Source organism: Aythya marila (assembly GCF_965140915.1).
Source record: "Aythya marila genome assembly, contig: HAP1_HAP1_SCAFFOLD_158, whole genome shotgun sequence".
NCBI lineage: Eukaryota > Metazoa > Chordata > Aves > Anseriformes > Anatidae > Aythya > Aythya marila.
Window position 1 is genome coordinate 350,556 of NW_028136675.1, and position 16,249 is coordinate 366,804.

The 16,249-nt window shown below is 48.5% G+C and overlaps 2 protein-coding genes across 2 annotated transcripts; one reads left to right on the forward strand and one right to left on the reverse strand.

Annotated features, from left to right (window-relative positions):
- Nucleotides 1–1,180: 1,180 nt before the first annotated feature.
- On the reverse strand, nt 1,181–2,140 carry LOC309891557 (olfactory receptor 14A16-like; the record flags this gene model as incomplete). Its single annotated transcript, XM_082785917.1, has 1 exon — nt 1,181–2,140. The coding sequence occupies one exon, from the start codon at nt 2,138–2,140 to the stop codon at nt 1,181–1,183; it is 960 nt and encodes a 319-aa protein (XP_082642043.1).
- A 5,229-nt stretch (nt 2,141–7,369) lies between these two features.
- Nucleotides 7,370–15,413, forward strand: LOC309891559 (olfactory receptor 14A16-like; the record flags this gene model as incomplete). The annotated part of the gene is made up of 4 exons (XM_082785918.1): nt 7,370–7,454; nt 11,015–11,799; nt 14,637–14,705; nt 15,309–15,413. 4 exons carry the CDS (start codon nt 7,370–7,372, stop codon nt 15,411–15,413), a joined length of 1,044 nt encoding a protein of 347 aa, XP_082642044.1.
- Between the last annotated feature and the right edge of the window lie 836 nt (nt 15,414–16,249).

Genomic DNA, 16,249 nt, shown 5'->3' on the forward strand with positions numbered 1-16,249 from the left:
ACCAATGGTAACAGCAAATGTGTTTGGAGTTTGAGGTATGATCTGATGTTGGAGATTAGAACAGTGGATTCCTTTCAGGCTGAGGCACAGCATTTAAGGTAGGACTAGGTTCTCAGGGTACAAATTAGAAATATTGACTAACATGAATATTTTGCAGTATCAGCACCCTTATGTGAACCATTTTTCCCTCTTCCAAATCTTTCCTTAATGTTAGCGAAGTCAATCTTCTCTTCCCCTGGTCTCCCACCTTTATTCTCCCAGCTTTCCCCTGGCCTCCCCAAATGTGTCACCCTGTTGGGGGCAGCTTTCTGATGGCCTTTAGGACCTCAGAGGTTCTGCCTCCCTGCTGTTGGCCAGCCAGGGGCTGGGACAGAAGTGACCTCACAGCCAGCATCCACAGGGCAACAAGAAGCTGTTGTGCTCAGGAGGCCTCTTTCCAGCACACCCAGGAGCACCAGGTGCAGGTGATGCCCTGCACCATCCCTCTGGTACTCTGCCTGCCAACCAGCTCATGCTTCAAAAGGTTGTCCACACATCCAAAGTCATGGTTCTTCATGCAGCCTTTAGCAACTCCTGGGCATCCTGAAGGAAATGGTCACCTCTGTGTGGAATAGTGAAACAAGGACTGAATATATATTTTAAGAAAATGTTGAGAACTCTGCAGAGAAGGAGTTGCTGTGAAAGTCCTGATGAGTAGCATTGGTCATATCCGTACCCAGTGAACAAGGACACAGTCCAGACTGCTCTGTGGTTCCCCCTTGTCGCTTCCAGGACTCAAGCCCAGCCCAGACCCTCCCCAGCTTTCCGTACCTCCATCTCCTCTCCCAAGCCCAGCCCAGCAGAGCAGCCCAGACTGTGCTGGTCCCAAAACAGCAAATGGAGAAGTGGAGGTCAGTGGGGTGCCAACAGAAAGCCAGCCTTCTTGACAGTCAGAGACTCATGGAATAGCCTGAGATGGAAAGGACCCACAAGGATCATCGAGTCAAACACATCTCCAACGTCAGGAGATGATTTGGGGTGATTCACTCAATCTAGTCTACGAAATTTCACTGGTTGAATAACTAATAATTTTCCCGACCCCTTCCCATTGCCTCATGTTGCAGGGCTCTAGCAATGTAAAAAGAAAATAAAAACAAAAAAAAAAAAACAAAAATATCTTGGTCTTTAGTGAGTTTCATTATCAGCGATATGCAGAAGACAGACATTTTATTGCTTCTGAAAAACACCCAGACATAACTTTCCACACTGCATCCTTGAGTTCCTGGTTCCTCATGCTGTAGATGAGGGGGTTCACTGCTGGAGGCACCACTGAGTACAGGACTGCCAACAAAAGATTCAGGAATGAGGAGGACATGGACGGGGGCTTCAGGTAGGAAAACGTGCCAGTGCTGATGTACAGGAAGACCATGACCAGGTGAGGGAGGCATGTGGAAAAAGCTTTGTGCCGTCCCTGCTGTGAGGGGATCCTCAGCACAGCCCTGAAGATCTGCACATAGGACAGCACAATAAAAATAAAACACCCCAGAAGTGAACATGCAGTAACCACAATAAGTCCAATTTCCTGGAGGTAGGCATCTGAGCAGGATAGCTTGAGGATCTGGGGAATTTCACAGAAGAACTGGTCCAAGGCATTGCCTTGGCAGAGGGGAAGGGAAAAGGTATTGGCAGTGTGCAGCACAGCATAGAGAAAGCCATTGCCCCAGGCAGCTTCTGCCATGTTGACACAAGTTTTCCTGGCCATTATTCTCCCATAGTGTAGGGGTTTGCAGATGGCAATGTAGCGGTCATAGGCCATGATGATTAGAAGATAAAACTCTGCTGTGACAAATGCAACAAACATAAAGACCTGGGTAGCACAACCCAAATACGGAATGGTCCTGGTGTCCCACAGGCAATTAGCCATGGCTTTGGGAACAGTGGTGGTAATAGTGCCCAGGTCGATGAGGGCGAGGTTGAGGAGGAAGAAGTACATGGGGGTGTGGAGGCAGTTATTGCAAGCTATGGCTGTGAGGATGAGGCCGTTGCCCAGGAGGGCAGCCAGGTAGATGCCCAGGAAGAGCGCAAAGTGAAGGAGCTGCAGCTCGCGTGTGTCTGCAAATGGCAGGAGGAGGAACTCAGTGGCGAAGCTGCTGTTGGACATTTGCTGGCTTTGGGTGTATTAGTCTGTCCATTGAGAAATTTAAAGAGGAATTTTAGATAGTGTTTTCTGAGCAAAACCTAAACCAAATTTCCCTGAAACCTTCTCAGCAAGAATCACTGTCTTTTCCCTGTGAAGAATACATGCTACGGCTTGTAAAATATTTATTTTTTATTTTTATTTTATTTTTCCATAGGGATACAATAATTATCAGGTTAATCCTCTGTGTCCTCTGTGGGCTTCGGAAGTGTCAGTACTACCCTGCTGTATATAGTAAAGAATATCAGGGACTGATCCATTACAATTCTCCTTACTGTCCTTCATGGCAGCAAAACAGAAGCATAGACTCCTGAGAGTGCCTTTCATTTAGGTAGTGCAGGTGCTGGTGTTCCCCATCAAGAATCTCCCCCAAAGATGTCCTGGGGGTGCTGTGGTCCTCTTAGCAGCCTGCCCCAGGCAGCAGCCTCTGGGCACCAGCAGGACCCTGCCTGTCCTGCCTGTTTCAGGGGGCTCCTTCCAATTGCAGCTTCTCCCCGCAGTGTCCTGGGCAGTTCCCCGGGCAGGCTGAGTGCTGAGGCTGGCAGGTGGCAGAGACCCTGCCCTGGCACACAGCCCCTGGGGCACAGCAGGGACCCTGCTCTGCACCACAGCCCTGGCCTCCCCTGCCTGTACTCTGGCTGCACAGCCTGCAGCCAGCCTTGCGGGAAGGAACCCTCATGTCCTGTCCCTCTGACAGCTTTGGCAGGTAGTCCCTGCTCTGGAACTTGTTCTTCTCGTATCTTAGGAACTCTTAAGTGTCCTCCAGAAAGATCCCATGTGCTGTGGGGTGTGCCAGCAAATCTGCAGATGGCACCAGGAACAACAGCTGTGTTGCCCTGCAACCAGAGACTTACCCTGTTCAGGGCTGTGAAGATTTCTCCCGCAGTGAGCTCTCAGCATCCCCCCTCCACTCTGCCTTTAACATCTCCCTTCCTTCTCTCAGTCACCCTTGTCCCCTGCAGGCAGTGCCCCCAGCCCTGCTGCTGCACTGTGCAGAGGAGCTGCTCCTGGGCAGAGCTGTCTCTCTTCAGTGTTACCACTTGCTAGGAGCTCCCCTTGGGCCCAGGAGCCCGGCCCAGCTCAGCAGCACAGGGAGCTCTTGACAAGTCCCTGGGCCTCCAGGGGAAACAACTTTGAATCAAACTGATGTAATCACTGCTCTTCCTTCTGGCAGCTAGAGAGAGACACCTACTTATATTTTTTCTCCTAAATCAAAATAAGAGTTCATTATGGGAATCATTTTTCCTGTCCTTTTATTAGTTAGGACACCCACAAATTGACTGAGAGCTGTATTCTGTTTCTTCCAAGCACTTGTTAAGATTGAGGAGAAGGAATCTTTTTCACAGCAAATGAAATCCCTCTGTCTACACAGACTACACAACCAATTGTTGGCCAGCAAGCTCACGGAATCATAGAATGTTTGGGGTTGGAAGGGACCTTAAGGTCTAGTTCCAGTCACTCTTAAATGGGCAGAGTCACCTCCCTCTAGACCAGTTTGCTCAAGGTTTCATCCAACCAGACATTAGACTCTACCAGGAGAGAGGCATCCATCACTTCTCTGGGCAACCTCTTCCAGTGTCTCACCACCCACTGCGTGAAGAGTTTCTTCTTTATATCTGATCTAAATCTACTCTTTTCTAGCTTAAAAGCACTGCCCCTTGTCCTATCATTACACTCCCTGATAGAGTTTCTCCAGCTATTTCTCCAATCTTTCTCTCCCTGTTCTGTTAAGAGAGAGGAGGGAGAGAGTGGCTGTGTGGTGCTTGGCTACCTCCTGGGGATAAAGCACAACACATCTGGGGCACAAACCTAACCAACAAGTGATAAAGGAGGCAGTGAAGGGAGCCAGACCTGCTCAGTCACACTGACTGGTGAGAGCATGGGAGAGAGAGAAAATGCTTTTTCCAGCGAGGTTATCTCACCAGGAATCTTGTCAGTTGGGAAACCAAGGGAAAACAGGGAATACTAGTAAAAGGGAATGTCCAATGACAAGAGGCTGAAGAAACTTGGGTTGTCTAGTCTGGAGAAAAGAAGGCTGAGGAGCGACCTCATTGCTTTCAGCCACTGTCTTAGGAGGGCAAGTGGAGAGGGAGCTGATGACCTCTTCTCACTGGTAACTGATCAGAGAAAGTGTGGGAATGGCACATAGATGCACCAGGGGAGGTCCAGACTGGAGAGTAGGAAAAATTTCTGTACTCTGAGGGTGGTCAAACACTGGAATAGGATTCCTTGAGACCTGCTTGTAGTTCTAGGCCTGTCAATGTTCAAGAAGCATTTGGACATTGCCCTCATTGACATGCTGTAACTTTTGTTTAGCTCTGAAGAGGTCAGGTAGTTGGACTAGATGATCTTTTAAGGTCTCTTCCAACTAAACTACTCTGTTCTAGTCTAGTCTAGTCTAGTCTAGTCACTACGCATGTGGGTAGGCCCCATTTATGTATTGGAAGACCACAATAATATCTCCTGGAGTCTTCTTTTCTTCAAGGTAATCCCATCTCTCTCAGCTGCTCTTCACAGGTGTATTTGGTGTGCACGGCATGCTTTTGGTAGTCAGGTGGTAGGCTGCAGGGGGTTGCTGGATGGTGAAGAACATCAGTTTGAACACTTTGGGTTAGCTCTCCTGGCTGTGTCCCATCACCATGTCCTGCAGAATTCCAACCTACATGACATGGGGAGCAGTATGAGAAACAGAAATCCTTGATGCTTTGTAGACACACTCCATGACTGTTTCTAAACCTTCTCAAAGCCAGTTACCCCCTGCACTAAAACACCTCATCCCTGGAGAACCCTGTGCAACAGCTGTCTTAAAGAGTGTTTGTTTTGTTTTCATCTTTCCTTTAACATGCAACCGAGTCTTAGAAGACGGAAGAGGCTACAAAAGTCTTTGTTTGGAAGGCAAAGTTGAGGCTAAATGAGTCTGGAAAAAAAAAAAAAGTCTGAGACATAAATAAAAAGATATGCATTTATTGAGCTACTTAAACAACACTAATTTTTTTTTTTTTGTTTTACTGATGGTGTGGAGGATGTTAGGAAACATGGCATTTGCCTTTTCAAGTAATACTTCTTGGAGCTCGGATGGACATTCTGCTACTCACCAGGAATGATCCAAGATGACCAAGAGTGGCCTCGCAAGGACATCAGGGAGCTCTCTCTGCTGTCATGGGTGAATCCCGTCAGGTCCCATAGATATGTGTATCCCATTTGGTCAAGTATGCCCTGACCTGATCCACTCCCACCAAGTGTACGTCTTCCTTCCAGACTCTCCCCATTCTTTGTGACTAGGGATTCCTGAAGGGCAGTCTTGCCAGTACTGACAGACGTGAAAAAGGAATTCAGCACCTCTTGTCTTTTCCCTGTCCTGTATCAACAGATCCTGGGCCTCATTCAGCAGTGGGTCCACATATAACAGAACCTTTCTTTTGTCACCTGTGTACTTCTAGAAGCTCTTTTTACTGCCTTAGACATCCTTGTCCTAATTCCACTGGAGTTTTGCTTTAGTTTTCCGATATTCTTCCTTGCATGCTCAGACAAGGCCTTTGTATTCCTCTCAGGGTATCTGTTCTTGTTTCCACCTTGTCTATGCTTCTTTTCTGGACTGGAGTTTGGTGTGAAGCTTCTGGTTCATCCATGCAGGCCTCTTGCTGTTTTTACCTGAGTTTGTTTTTCTTGGGTTGGACTGCCCTTGATGTTGGAGGGGGTGGTCCTGGAATATTAACCAGCTTTCTTGGACTGCTCTTCAATACAGGGCCTTACTCCAAAGGACTCTTCCAAGCAGATATTGAAGGGGTCAAAGATGGCTCTCCTGAAGAGCTATGCTGCCCTCCCGCAGGATCAACTCCACCATGGTCCATGCAGGGAACATTGTTAACTTATCCTGAGCTTACCATGAACCACAGCCCCCAGATCCCTTTTTTTCAGAGGTATGCTCCATCCACTTGTCCCTCAGTCTATATGTACATTCAGGAATACATGGTCTGATGTATAGAATCTGGCATTAGTTCTTATTGAATTGCATATTGTAGGCGACTGACCAATGTTCTAATCTATCAAGATGTCTCTGTAAGGCCCCTCTACCCTCAAGGCAATTGATAGAGCTTCCTAATTTACTAGATGTAGGGCAGTCCACTCATGTGCCTAAGCTCTCAAACACCTTTTAGAAAGTACTGTCTCTAAATTACCACTTCTCCATTAATCTACTCCCAATTTTGGGGAGGAGAGAGACATGTTAAAGGGGAGGTTTATATTATTTAGCTAAATGACAAGGGACAGCTCCCAGGTGAGTGACAAGGCACAAAGGGAGGCCGCATTTTTAGGCAGTCTGCACTGACAAAACTCTAATACCTGTATTCCCAGTCTCTGAAGTCCTAACTTAAAGGATTACTGCTAAGACAGACATCTTTGTGCACCTCAAATGTCAAATGGTGTTTACATTTGAACAACTCACTGCTCTTCTCTATCTCCTGTAATTACTGTGAGAGTAATTATACTAAGGAGAGTAATAAGCCAAGTTATACTATGTAGTATATAGTTATACTATACTTATACTAAGCCATAATTATACTATTAATTATACTAAGCCAAGGACGTCTCAGCTTCTTGCTCTGTCCTGCCAACGGGCAGGCTGGGGGTGCAGCAAGAGCTGGGAGGGGACAGACCCAGGACAGCTGACCCAAACTAGCCAAAGGGGCATGCCATACTATCTGATGTCATGCTAAACAATATATAGGGGTGGCTAGCCGGGGGGAGGGGGCCGGACTGCTTGGGGTTAGGCTGGGCATTGGTCAGCGGGTGGTAAGCAATTGCATTGTGCATCACTTGTTTGTACACATTATTAATAGTAGTAGTACTATTATCATCATTGTTATTATTAAACTGTCTTTATCTCAACTCACGGGCTTCACTTTCCATTTCTCTCCCCCATCCCAGAGAGGGAAGGAAGAGGGTGAGCGAATGGCTGTGTGGTGTTTAGCTGCTGGCAGGGTTAAACCACGACAATGGGTCCGGATGGGATTCATCCCAGAGTGCTCAGAGAGCTGGCTGACATTATCACAGGGCCTCTCTCAATTATTATAAGAGTCGTGGGAATGTGGAGAGGTCCCAGTTGGCAAATGTCGTGCCAGTTTCAAGAAGGACAAGAAAGAAGACCCTGGTAACTACAGGCCTGTTAGTCTCATGTCAGTGCCTGGTAAAAGTATGGAGAAGATTGTTCTGGTAGCTATTGAAGTGTGCTTGGGGGACAATGCAGTCATTGGCCCCAGTCAACATGGGTTCATGAGAGGTAGGTCCTGGGTGACAAAATTGATTTCCTTTTATGATAAGATCACCCATCTAATTGATCAAGGGAAACCAGCTGATGTGATCTTTTTGGATTTCAGTAAAGCTTTTGTCACAGTTTCACATATGATCCTACTGGACAAAATGTCCAGCATATAGCTGGACAAAAATGTCATACCTTGGGTGAATAACTGGCTGATGGGTAGCACTCAAAGGGTTGTGGTAAATGGCTCTGCATCAGGTTGGCAGCCAGTCACCAGTGGGGTCCCTCAAGGCTTCGTTTTAGGGCCAGTTCAATTAAATGTTTGTATAAACAATTTGGATGTAGGACTAGAAGGTGTTTATAGCTAATTTGATTATGATACTAAACTGGGAGGAGTTGTTGACTCTGTTGAGGGTGAAAATGCCTTGCAGAGAGATCTGGACAGATTAGGGAGATGGGTGATCACCAGCTGCATGAAGTTTAAGAAGACCAAGTGCCGGGTCCTGCTGGTCACTAAAAAGAATAGATCAGCACCTGCCCCTCCACTCCCCCTCGTGAGGAAGCTGTAGACTACGATGGGGTCTCCCGTCAGCCTCTTCTTTCCCAGGCTGAACAGTCCAAGTGACCTCTTCCGCTCCTCATACATCTTCCCCTCTAGGCCCTTCACCATCTTCGTTGCCCTCCTCTGGACACTCTCCAACAGTTTCATGTCCTTTTTGTACTGTGGTGCCCAGAACACACACAGTACTCGAGGCGAGGCCACACCAGCGCAGAGTAGAGCAGGACAGTCACTTCCCTCAACCAACTAGCAAAGCCATGCTTGACGCACCCCAGGATACGGTTGGTTCTCCTGCCTGCCAGGGCACTCTACTGGCTCATATTCAGCTTGCTGTCAACCACAACCCCCAGATCTCTCTCTGTGGGGCTGCTCTGCAGCGTCTCGTCCCCCAGTCTGAAAGCATAGCCAGGGTTGCCCCATCCCAGCTACAGGACCCAGCACTTTCTCTTTTAAAACTTCATGCAGTTGGCGATTGCCCAGCTCTCCAATCTATCTCTGCAAGGCTTTTCCACCTTCAATGGAGTCAACAACTCCTCCAAGTTTAGTATCATCAGCAAATTAGCTCAAAACACCTTCTAGTCCTACATCCACATTGTTTATAAAAACATTTGGGTAGACCCATGTTGGACTCAATGATCATTATGTGTCCCTTTTAACTTTGGATAGTCTATGATTCTATAGTAATATTCAGAGTTATGAATATAAATATACATAGCTATGGGCATATATATAGGAAAAAAAAAAAATCCATGATTAATTTCTGGCAATTTCCAAACACCTCTTGAACACTGACAGGCATGGGGCATCAGCCAGGTCTCTAGGGAGCCTGTTCCACATTTAACCACCCTCACAGTACAAAATTTTTTCCTGATGTCCCATCTGAACGTCCTCTTGTGCAGCTTTGTGCCATTCCCATACCTTCTGTGGTCAGTTACCAAGGAGAAAAGATCATCACCTCCCTCACCACTTCCCCCACTCAGGAAGATGTTGAGGACAATGAGGTCACCCCTCAGCCTTCTTTTCTCCAGACTAGACAACCCAAGTGTCTTCAGCCTCTTCTCATACCCTTTAACCAGCATTCCCCCTTTTCTATTGGTTTCCAGACCAACAAGTCTCTGATCAGATAATCTCACTGGAATAAATATTTTCTCTCTCTCCCGTGCTATCTTCAGTCAGTGTGATTGACCATGTCTGGTTCCGTCACTGCCTCCTTTATCAATTGTCAGTCAGGTTTGTGTCCTCAGATGTTTTGTGGTTTATCCCCAGCTGTTAGCGAAGCACAACGCAGCCACTGTCTTCCTGACCCTCCTTAACAGAACCGGGGGAGAAAAATAGGAGAAAGATAGGGATAGAATCTTTATCAGGGATTGTAGCTCTAGGAAAGGGTCAATCCCTTTAAACTACAAGACAGTACATTTACATTAAATCTAAAGAAGAAAATCTTCACTGGGAGGTTGGTGAGGGACTGGAACAGGTTGCCGAGAGAAGTGTTGGATGCCCCCTCCCTGATAGTGTCCAGGGCCAGGATGGATGGGACCTTGAGCAACACTAGTAGGATTTGTTCCTGCCCATGGCAGGGGGACTGGAACTTGAAGGTCTTTGGGGTCCCTTTAACCCAAAGCATTGTATGTTTCTATGACTCTGTGGGCTGACAAGTGGTTTTGTAGCATATGTAGACAGAGAGATTTGAGTTTCTGTGGAAAAGTCATGTCATCTCTTCCCCCACACACACTCCACAGCATCCCACCAGTATCTCCAAGTGCTTGGAAGAGGTGGTATTCACCCTGCCTTTCATGTTGAGGGTGTCTGGTCACATAATGGGACAAGAATAGATGATTCTCCTGCCAACATCTTCTATGGAATTAGGAGCAAAGACAGCACTGGAAATAAGTCCCGATCAAAACTTTAGAGCAGTGGTTGTATCCCAAAAGACTGCCTGAGTGTGATTCAACGTTGATTTCCCTGGAGGCCCAGGGACTTGTCAAGAGCTCCCTGTGCTGATGAGCTGGGCCGGGCTCTTGGGCCCAAAGGGAGCTCCTAGCAAGCGGGCAGTGCTGCAGAGAGACAGCTCTGCCCAGGAGCAGCTCCTCTGCACAGCGCAGCAGGGCTGGGGGCACTGCCTGCAGGGGACAAGGGCAGCTGAGAGAAGGGAGGGAGATGTTAAAGGCAGTGTGGAGGGGGGATGCTGAGAGCTCACTGCGGGAGAAATCTTCACAACCCTGAACAGGGTAAGTCTCTGGCTACAGGGCAATGCAGCTGTTCTTCCTGGTGCCATCTCCAGATTTGCTGGCAAATCCCACAGGCTATGGGAGCTTTCAGGAGGACTCAGGACTCAGGAGGAGTTTTTTTGGATAAGAGGAAAATGACAAATTCCAGAGCAGGGATTACCTTCCAAAGCTGTCAGAGGGACAAAACACGAGGTTTCCTTCTTGTGGGGCCAGCTGCAAGTTGTGCAGCCGGGCATTTAGATGGGGTGGCCAGGGCTGTGGTGCAGAGCAGGGTCCCTCCCTGCTGTGCCCCAGGGACTGTGTGCTGGTGCAGGGCCTCTGCTGCCTGCCAGGCTCAGCACTCAGCCTGCCTGGGGAGCTGCCCAGGACACTACGGGGAGAAGCTGTGGGAGGAAGGAGGCCACCCAGAAGAGTAGGGGGGAATCTTTCTGCTTCCCAGAGCCTGCTACCTGGGGCAGGTATCTGTCTCAGAGACCACCACCAGTCCCTGGTGGTCTTTATCATGTACCTACAGGGCAGTACTGACCCTTCCAGAGAGCAAAGTTGACTAACCTGATCTCTCAGGCATTCTTAGGCAACCAAATCAAAAGCTCCAGGCAGAAGCATGTATTCTTCCCTGAAAACGGCAGTGTGTCTTGTTGAGGATGTTTCAATGAGATATGGCTTAGGTTTTGCTCAGAAAACACTATCTAACTTGCCTCTTTAAATTCCTCCATAAATAGGCTGCTATGCCCAGAAGCAGCAAATGTCCAACAGCAGCTTCCCCACTGAGTTCCTCCTCCTGCCATTTACAGACACACACGAGCTGCAGCTCCTGCACTTCGGGCTCTTCCTGGGCATCTACCTGGCTGCCTTCTTGGGCAACGGCCTTATCTTCACCGCCGTAGCCTGTGACCACCACCTCCACACCCCCATGTACTTCTTCCTCCTCAGCCTTGCCCTCATCGACCTGGGATCCATCTCTACCACTCTTCCCAAAGCTATGGCCAATTCCCTGTGGGACACCAGGGCCATTTCCTTCTTCGGTTGTGCTACCCAGGTCTTTATGTTTGTCACATTTGTCACAGCAGAGTTTTCTCTTCTCATCATCATGGCCTATGACCGCTACATTGCCATCTGCAAACCCCTGCACTATGGGACAATAATGGACAACAGAACTTGTGTCAACATGGCAGCAGCTACCTGGGGCAGTACTATTCTCTATGCTGTGCTGCACACTGCCAATACCTTTTCCCTTCCCCTCTGCCAAGGCAATGCCCTGGACCAGTTCTTCTGTGAAATTCCCCAGATCCTCAAGCTCTCCTGCACTGATGCCTATATCAAAGAGGCTAGGCTTAGTGTGGTTAGTGCCTCTTTATTATTTGTGTGTTTTGTTTTCCTTGTGCTGTCCTATGTGCAGATCTTCAGGGTTGTGCTGAGGATCCCCTCGCAGCAGCGCCGACATAAAGCTTTTTCCACATGCCTCCCTCACCTGGCCGTAGTCTCCCTTTTCACCAGCACTGCCATATTTGCCTACCTGAAGCCTCCCTCCATGTCCTCCTCCTCCCTGAATCTTTTGCTGGCAGTTCTGTATTCGGTGGTGAGTCCAACAGTGAACCCCCTCATCTACAGCATGAGGAACCAGGAGCTGAAAGATGCGGTGTGGAAAGTGATGAATGAGTGTTTTTCAGAAGGAATAAACTGCCTGTCTTAGAATCATAGAAACATAGAACTGCCTGGTTTAGAAGAGACCTCAAAGATCATCTAGTTGCAACCCCCCCGCCATGGGCAAGTATGCCACCCACTAGATCAAGTTTGCCAGGGCCCCATCCACCCAGGCCTTGTAGACCTCCAAGGATGTGGCATCTAGAAGTTCTGTGGGCAACATCTTACAGTGCCTCACCGCCCTCTGAGTGAAGAATTTCCTTCTAACCTCTAATCAAAATCTCTGCTCTTTTAGTTTAAAACCATTCCCCCTTGTCCTGTCATTATTTGATTGAGCAAAGAGTTGTTCTCCATCTTTTATTATGCCCCCTTTAATTACTGAGAAGACGCAATCATCACAGACAGCCCCTCGTAACCACCGTTCCCTGCACTGGGCTTTTGCTCCAGCTCAGACAGGTGGTTTGTAGGCAATGAATTCACCCTAAAGCCTTCTCTTCTGCAGGCTAAACCAACCCAACTCTCTCAGCCTTCCTTCATAGGAGGGGTGCTCCAGCTCCTTGATCATCTTTGTGGCCCTCCTCTGGACCTGTTTTAACAGATCAACATCCTTCTTGTGCTGGGGCGCCAAACCTGGATTCAGTACTCCAAGTGGGGCCTCACAATAGCAGAGTAGAGGGGAACAATCACCTCCCTCGACCTTCTAGCCACTCATCCTTTGATGAATCCCGGGATGCAGTTGGCCTTCTGGGATGCAAGCTCGCACTGATGGCTCATGTTGAACAGTTCATGTCCACGAGAACAAGAATCTTCTCCGCAGGGCTGCTCTCAATGCGTTCTTCTTCCAGTCTGTCCTCGTGTCCCATTGCCCTGAGACAGGTGTAACGCCTTGCACTTGGACTTGCTGAACATCTTCAGTTTCTCATGGACCCACTTCACAAGCTAGTTCAGATCCCTTTGGATGGCATTCCCTCCCTTCTATTGCATCAACTGCACCACTGAGTTTAGTGTCACCTGCAAACTTGCAGAGGATGCACTCGAACCCACTGTCCAGCTCTTTTTCTGCATATCATTCATAATGTAACTCATTAAAGGCCCAGATGCAGGTTAGTTGTTTTTTTTTTTTTTTTTGTTTTGTTTTTTTGTTTGTTTGTTAGTTTTTTATTTTGTTTGAGTATATATTTTTCTTTATATTGCTTGTGAAATTATTGTCCACAAAGAAATGTCTTTGTTCATATTCTTTCATTTAAGTATCTACATGTCCCATGTGACTCCTGGACTTGGTGTAAACAAGGAGGCAGGCTTTCTGTGTATTTAAATAAAAAAAACGACCCTGCAGTGATATGCTTGCCTGCGATCCTCCCTCAGAGACCTGCAGTGAAGCTGCAGGGGCACTTGGCTGTGTGCAGGGGTGGAGGGAAGAAGTGTCCTGGTACAGCAGCACTGCCAAGGAGCCCCAGAGCTTCTTCTTTCCCAAGTTGCTCTCCCTTTCACCTCGTACTCTCCTACAGAGCCCTTGTGTTGCTGCGAGGACTCATTGCTCTTGTCTCTTGCTCACCGTGCTGCTCTGGGGCAGTTCTGTGTCCACAGGCAGGGACAGGCCAGGGACACTTCTCTAATACAGCTGGCTCCGTACCAGCATCTGCAGCATAAAAGGATCTGCTGAGGGCAGTGCCTGAAGGCTCAGCTCTTCTCCCAAAGCTACTCCCATGGATATTGCAAAGTAAAGATAACTTTTTGAAGTATAGATATAGTGCTAAATCTGGGTGGGAACAGGCAAAGGAGAGCTCTGCAACTGCAGGGAACACAGCAGGTACAGGGAAAGCAGTCTGCTGCATTGTCATACCTCAGTTGACATTTTGTAGACTGAATACAGTGAATCACCCCAAAACATCTAATGACATTGGAAATAAGTTGGATGCAATGATCCTTGTGGGTCTCTTCCATCTTGGCTATTCCGTGAGTCTCTGACTCTGAAGGAGGCCAGCTATCTGTACGCACCCTCCATGGCCAAAGAACCACTTGTGTGGGAGGCAGTCAGTGGCAGTGCCCCCATCCAGCTGGCTCTGCCTTCCCAGCCTGACCAGCACGGCCCTGCAGAGTGCCCCCACAGCCCCATGCACCACAGTTCCCTAGCTCTACAGAGCAGCACTGCCAGCTGGGGGGCTATGGGCAGCATGGGCAGGGGCTGCAGGAATGGCTGCTCAGGCCAGCCCAGATGTGCTGGGCTGGGGCAAGGCTGTGTGGGACATGGGATGTCCTGGGAGCAGAGCAGGGCTCTGTGTGTGTGCAGTGGTGGTGCCTGAGGAGCCCCAGGGCCTGCAGTGTGGTGCTGTTCTGGGGAATAAGGCTGGCCTGGGTGGTTGCAGGCTTCCCTGGTGAGTAGTGTCCTGGGGTATCTCCTGCAGATGGCAGCAGCAGGGACACTGCACTGACCCCCCACTTCTCCATTTGCTGCTTTGTTGCCATCCCAGCCTAGGCTGCTCTGCTGGGCCAGGCTGGGCTGGGCTGGGCTTAGCTGGGGAGACTAGAGGCAGGTGTGGAGAGCTGGGGAGGGTCTGGGATGTGCTGGCCTCCTAGAAGACACTGGGAGGACCAACAGGGTGGACACTGCCACTGTCCATTTCCACGTGCCTCCCTCACCTGGCTCTGGTCCCCCTGTTTGTGAGCACTGGCTCGTTTGCCTACCTGAAGTTCCCTTCTTTCTCCACCCCATCCACGGACCTGCTGGTGGCAGTTCTATACTCATCCCTGAATCTTTTGCTGGTGGTTCAGTACTCAGTGGTGCCTCCAGCAGTGACCTCCCTCATCTACTTCATAAGGAACCAGGAGCTCAAGGGTGAAGTGAGGAAACTCTTTGAATACATGCTTCAAGCAAGTCTTTGCAGACATTCTTCTTCTACATTAATCATGTGCCTACAATTGTTTCAGGACACGGATGTTTTCTGAAATAAACTGTTAGGACAATTGTCTTTAATTTTATTTATTTATTAATACTGTCTAAAGCTGGTGAATTTGACTTTTATTCTTAGTGTCTCCTATGTTTGTTGTTGTTGTTGTTGTTGTTGTTTTTGTTTGTTTTTTAAGTTTTGACCCAATCCTCTAATGTACTTATAGAACTGGGCTTCTTGTGCAGATAATGACAATAAAGAAGAGAGCAGAATTTTACTGGTCTCATGTCCCATCTCCTCCTATCTCTTCTGCACCTGGGGGAGCAGCCCCAGCATGCACGAAGAGCTCAGACAGGTCGGGGCTGCTGCTTCCCTTGAGCCATGGCCATTGCCAGCAGCAGGAAATGGCTGTTTTCCTGCTGCTCTCTTTTGGCCTCCACTTTGTTCTCTTGTTCCTTTGCATTTCTCTTAGCCCTCAGATCTCGTGTACTTTGGTGACAGTCCTGATGTCTCCACAGTGGCATCTCTGCCACTTCTCTGCGCTCGTCTTCCAAAGATAGTGTCAGAAATACAACCCAGGACACCTTCCCTGGACAGGCCTGTTACTTTTCTGGGCTTCACCATGGATCAGAGTCCCCTAGAGATCACTGAAAGACTGTGAGATGTCTTCTTGGTTGCACATAGCCTAGCAAATAGTAGCTGGCCTTTCACTGGCCTGGGAGTGTCCCAGATGTGCTGGGACTGATGGCAAATGGTATCCTGGAGGGGAATCTGGAGCTGCCCTGTGCCTGGGCCAGGCCTCTTGTGCTGGCCTGGGGACTGGGGCTGGACCTGTGGGACACAGGCACTCTGTGCTGGGGATCTCCCAGGCAAGAGACCAGGAGTCCTACAGCTTCATGGACCTCCATTTCCAGAGCCATGGCTGGCCCCAAAGGATCTACGTCCTTCAGGTGAATTTTCAGGATCTATATTCATCACAGGAGAAGAAATACTGATGGTCACCTGTACTTGCATTGTCATCGCTTTCTCCATCATGGTGTACTCCCTCATCTTCCAGGTACTTCCACCCATCTCGAATAAACAGTCCCTGTTGAATGTCCCCTTTCCAGATGCCTGTCTGGACCTATGCACTTCCCATGGTTCTCCTGCTTTGTCCTCCCCTTACTCTTTGATCATTCAGACCGCTCTCACTGACCCAGTTTCTGCTTTGAGCTTCATTGAGTTCAAGCTTGCCCATCGATTAGCAGTCTGCCTAATTGTTTCTGTAGTAAGCTCCTCATCATTTATCATGGAATTAAGATCATATGGAATCATACTAATCTTAATACCTATAAATCTGACTGGAGACATATAAGATGAGGTGCTTGCTTTGCTGTTTGGAAAATTGCTGCATGTTTTCCTGTTGTTTGTTTTAAAATAAGGAAAAACCCTTCTGTGTGTAGACAGGTCTCTAAGGAAAACAGGTGGGAGCTGGTGCAAGGGAGCTCTAACATCCAG